At 47.7% G+C, this 5,475-nt stretch overlaps 1 protein-coding gene across 1 annotated transcript; it reads left to right on the forward strand.

Moving 5' to 3' along the window:
• LOC100737657 (melanoma-associated antigen B10-like) lies at positions 998-3,874 on the forward strand. The gene is made up of 3 exons (XM_005673513.2): positions 998-1,052; positions 2,495-2,618; positions 2,734-3,874. Exons 2-3 carry the CDS (start codon positions 2,544-2,546, stop codon positions 3,505-3,507), a joined length of 849 nt encoding a protein of 282 aa, XP_005673570.1. The 5' UTR covers positions 998-1,052; positions 2,495-2,543; the 3' UTR covers positions 3,508-3,874.

Raw genomic sequence — 5,475 nt, forward strand, 5'->3', positions numbered from 1 at the left:
CAGAAGAGGGTGGACCCCAGAATCTTGCCCCCACTTTCAGTCCTTGCAAGCTCTGTGGAGGGATTCTGTGAAGCACCACCTTCTGAATTTCCCCTCTAAGGACTCAGGAAACTAGGGGCATTGGACCTGGGTGTCAGGTCAGCACAATGGAGAGTGGGGTTCCAGGCACCAACAGAAATAAAAATGAGAATTCTGTTTGATTGCCAAGGGAACCCCAAAACATGTGGGCAGCACAGTGGCCTGCTCCTGCTGTCAGTTCTGGAAGGTTCCTGTATGGCTGTGAGCTTCAGAAGCCCCATCACTTCACAACTTTGGAACCTGGAGAGCGATGTGTGTATGGCGTTGGTATAAAGCAAGTTAACCACAGGGAGGAGACACAGGATTAGCCCGCAGGGGAAAGAAAAAGCCCCTTGGTGAATTTCAAGGGGATCCCCCAGCCCTAGATCAAACCCGACCTGGTAGAACCCCGCCCCTGGGTCAGCACTGCACGACCCCAGAGAAAGCTGGCCGGAAGTGGTGTGCCCTAATATCTGCCCTGGAGTCTCAGGGAAATAAAGGCATTGATCTAAAGGGAGTAGCGTCATGTGCACTGGGGGAGGCACTCTGGGCTCTGCCTGGAATTACGGTAAAAATCCTGCATTAAATATGAAGGCACTGCTTATCTCAGACTAGAGGAGCTCCCAGAGTTCCGCTCCGGCCATCAGCCCTGAGAGAACCCAAGCAGGAATCATCTAATGTAGCAACCTCAGAGAACCTTCTAAATTCCCTCTGAGAAGACTGAGGCGGGTGAGGGCAGTGGACCAGGTTTTCGGCTTCAAACCAGCAGAGAAACTGGTCTCAAGTCCTAAAGGAGTAGAGGGGAGGACCGCGGGTAGGGCCTGACGGAACCACCCACGCCGGAACTTAGGGGGCCTCACATAGCCCGGCCCCCTGTGGCGCCGGAGGCCCCAGCTGGGGTTAAGGATGTGACGCAAACTGACTTCCGCCTCTGTAGTGTGAGGCGATCGCGTCGCGGCAGTCCGGCGAGGCACCAGGCTCTAGCTGGAGTTTCGGTAAAGAGCTTGAGTTAGGGGTGAGGGGCCTGGCCAATCCAGATTAAAGCAGTTTCGAGAGAGTTCCACTCGGCTCTCAGCGAGGGGGCGGCGGGGAGAACCTGGATACGGGGCGGAGGGAGGGAATGGGGGACACGGGGTGGGGGTGGGGCATCTGACATAGCGATCTCCAGGGCTCTCCGAAATTTCCCTTGAGGGGATGGAAGGGGATGGAAGGGGATGGAAGGGGATGGAAAGGGCATCAGACAGGATGTCAGCTTCAGACCAACAGCGGGACTGGTTCCAGGCCCAAACGGGAGGTGGGAGGGAGTAATGGCGATTACCTGAGCAAAATCTGACGGAACCGCCAACATCGAACAAAGCCAGGGGAGAGGGGGCCTCATGGAGCTGGCCTGCAGCCTGGTGGAGGCTGGATTGCTGTGTGGTGCCCTGAGTCTAAGGGGATGTGAACAGTGGAAAATGGGAGGAAGATGGCGTCAGGCCGGGAAGAGGAGGCGCTACGAGGCCCTACCATGCATTACAGCAAGGGCACTGAGCGCGGTCTCAGGGAACTATCCACTCCTGACAAGGGGTCCTCTCAAAGCCCTGCGAGACCCTGGGCAAGAATGTGAGGTTGAGGCCCTCCCTTCTCGCACCGTTCTTGGGCACTCTGAGGAAGCCCAAGTCTGGTCTGAGAGGGCAGCCTCATTGTCAACCCGGGCTTTTCCAGCAGTTTGTGAGGACCCGGAGTGAGAACTGAGGGTACCACTTGTCTCAGAACCATGGGCGTCCCAAAGAGTCCTATCTTACCATTAGCCCTTAGGGGACCTGGGGCAGAGAGGTTAGACTGAGTCCTCCCTAACCGCAACCTTGGGACTTTCATGGATTTGAGGGCCTTTCTCTGAGGGTATAGGTCTTAGGTTAGCAAAGGGAGGAGGCCCAGGCCCCAGAAGAAGTGAAAGTGAGGCACTGAGTGAGGACCGAGACTGCTAATTATCCAGGGATAGAGAGGGTCCCATGGAGCTCTGCCTATGTGTGCTTTCTTCCCCGTGTATCCCCAGGCAAGTGTGGTACAATGAAGTCCTGCTCATTTTCACCTCTGGCATCTCAGGGTGATACAGACTTGGAAATGAGGGGACAGCATCAGACCACTAGAGCACAGGGACCCTAAGACCTACCAAAAGTGAAGTGATGACACTTAAGGTGAGCTAAAATGCTCCCTAACTCAGAACAGAGCCACTGTTCTAAGCGCCATTGAGCCCCAGACCGTTTTGGTAGTTAGACGCTAAGACATACCCTAGTTATTCCCATAGGATTCTCATGACAGAAGCAAATCAGAGCATAGGATCTTTGTGGGCTCCTAAGGGAACAGTGCCCTCAAGGAAACCTGCAGATGTAGCCTTTCATAAAGCCAAAGCTATATCTTCTAACAGTGGCCCAACAATCTCTCCTTTTTCCTTTAGGTCACTGAGTCATCTGCCCACTTGTCTGCTGCCCTTGTTGAAAGCCATCATGCCTCGGGGTCAGAAGAGTAAGCAACGTGCCCGTGAGAAACGCCGCCAGGCCCGAGAGGATCCTGGGGATCTGGTAAGTGTTCAGGCCACTGTGGGATTGGGGGCAGAGTTCCCCCCCCCCTTCCTCTCCTCATTTCAATGCTATTTCCCAAAACTCACTCACTTCTGGGTCATATTGCAATCCACAGGGTCTTCAGAGAGCTACAGCTGTTTCATACACTGAGTCCATCTACAGAAGTGGTCTAGATGAGAAGGTGGTTATATTGGTGTACTACCTGCTGTACAAATATCAAATGAAAGAGTCTATTACCAAGGGAGATATGGTGAGAAATATAATCCAGACATATAGAAATCACTTCCTTGAAATCCTCAAGAGAGCTTCTGAGCACCTGGAGATGGTCTTTGGCCTTGACCTGAAGGAAGTGGATCCTTATCGCCGCATCTATGTCCTTGTCAACAAGCTGGACCTAAGCTACAATGCAAAGCTGAGTGATGACAGAGGGGTTCCCAAAACAGGGCTGTTGATGGCTGTTCTGGGTGTGATATTCACGAAGGGCAACCGCGCCACCGAAGAGCAAGTCTGGCAAATATTGAATGTGATGGGGTTATATAAGGGGAGAAAGCACTTCATTTTTGGGGAGCCTAGGAAGCTCATCACCAAAGATTTGGTGCAGGAAAATTACCTAGAGTACCGCCAGGTGCCTGATAGTGATCCTCCTCGCTATGAGTTCCTGTGGGGTCCAAGAGCCCATGCTGAAACGAGCAAGATGAAAGTTCTAGAGTTTGTGGCCAAGATCCATGATACGGTCCCCACTGCTTTCCCCACCTGGTATGAGGAGGCTCTGAGAGATGAGGAAGAGAGAGCCCAAGCCAGAGCTGCAGCCAGGGCTCGCACTGCTGCCATAGCCAGTGCACGCTCCAAGGCCATGGCCAGCTGTTCCTCCCGACCCAGTAAAGTCTGAGGCAGATTCCTCACTTTGTTGTTAGAAAGAGAAGTCTGTATTCTAAGTAGTAGAAGATTGGGGTGGGGCTCTAGACAACATAGTGCGTAACATATTTGTCCTTCTGTTCTATATAATATCTTTAATACTTTTTAAAAATAATTGCTCCTTTTAATAGAAGGTTTAAGTAGCTTCATAATCCAAATTTGAGTGGTATTGCTCAAATATTTATTGTTGTGAATGAGAATTAACAGTTTTATTATTTTTGTAAAACAAGTTGGAAAAGTTCCCCTTTAGTAATTTGCAACAACAGAACATGGCAATGTATGATCCATTTCCTTGGAAATGTGAAAAATTCAACAGTGTAATAGTTGGGATCACAAATGAAGAAATAAATAAAAGATGATAAATTCTAGGTTTCATTTATCACGTTTAGTCTGTTGTTTTATAACATTATTTATACACACATATATGTATGTCTTATATAATATATATAGATGAAGAATAACCATTCTTGCCCATAGAATTTTAAAGTCTTGGAGCAGCTATGATGTAAGAAATATTTAAGAATCCTCGCCGACCAAAAGGACAAGTCAAAAGATGGTGTGAGGACTTGGGGGTTTTAACTGAGAGTAGTCAAATGTAAATGATCTGTGACAAAAGGTTTTGAGACTTGGGAAACTGCATCTCCTTCAGTGTGAGGCATTTTAGTTAAGCTGGGTGGTGGGTCAGATGAGTTTGAGTTGTGAGCAGAGACTAAAACCTCAGATGATGTGTCTCAGATTAAGAGACTAATAGAAAGCTTTTAGCACTTAAAGATCATGTATATAGCAGAGAGATTTTAACCTGGGGAAGGTGTGGAAGAGGTTCTGTGCTCTTGTTTCAATGTGGAGAACTCAGCCCACAAAATAGGTGATTTGCACACATAACAAAGGAGTGTCTGAGAAATAAGGTGATTTACATGAGGTGGGAGGCCCAGAAACCACTGTGAAGGAAATCTTTGCCTTGGGCTGGAGAGATGTAATCCAATAAATGGGCATTTTATTGGACTGTGTTATCTGGACTGTAGTGGGTAAACTGTAAGCTAGAACTAGATTTGTGACAAAGGTAGAATAATTGCTTGGGATGGAAGGGAAGATATGAGGGATGGAAATAGATTTTTGACAAATTCCAGGAGTGTTGAGTTGCATCAAGCTGGGTAGAATCCCCTACACGAGTAATAAATAACATCCTAAGAAAATTTATACAGTAAGTAACTTACTTTAACATGCTAAGTAACATATTGGCTGATTTTTTGTGCCATATCCTAGAGAGCTACAAATGCTATGGCATTCCTAGATTTTTAAAAAATACAGCAGAAGGGAGGTTAGTAGGTTTTAGGGTGAAAAATTATAATTAAAATTTGGTAAAACCAATATATGCTAGATACTGTGCCAGTGTTTTGCATAAGTTACATTCCAGTGTTCCTACTTATAAGATACATGTAAGCCAAAACAGGAGGACTACTTATCACATCCATTTCACAGATGAAGAATCTGAGGATCACATAATTTTTCAATTTTCCAGAGTTCACCTGGCTTGTAAGTGCCAGAGCTAAGACTAAAGCCCTGGTCTGAAATCCTCTAGGGCCTACACTGTTCTACTCCTGCTGACCTTTGATCTTTTAATTCATTTCTCTTCTCATTAGTCCACAGTGTCTCCTGTGAAATAAAATAGGAGGAATCAGCAGCCAATGTATGAAACCCAGGTGTATTAATAAGGTGAAAATGAGAATTAAATACCACATGTGGACTATCTATGCTTGCATTTGCTGAAGGTCACCTGCCTCTATCTGTAGAGTTTTTTTAGAGCTGACTCTGCCCAGTGTTGGTACATGGGAGCTGAGCCAGTACTTTCCAGATACATCGCTCTTCATCTGGCTCTTCCCCAGTGTGCCCTCATGTCCACATCTGGATCCTAACCTGCTATCCAGCTCTCTCTGCTTCCTGA

The sequence above is a fragment of the Sus scrofa genome, chromosome X (assembly GCF_000003025.6).
Source record: "Sus scrofa isolate TJ Tabasco breed Duroc chromosome X, Sscrofa11.1, whole genome shotgun sequence".
Taxonomy (NCBI): Eukaryota; Metazoa; Chordata; class Mammalia; order Artiodactyla; family Suidae; genus Sus; species Sus scrofa.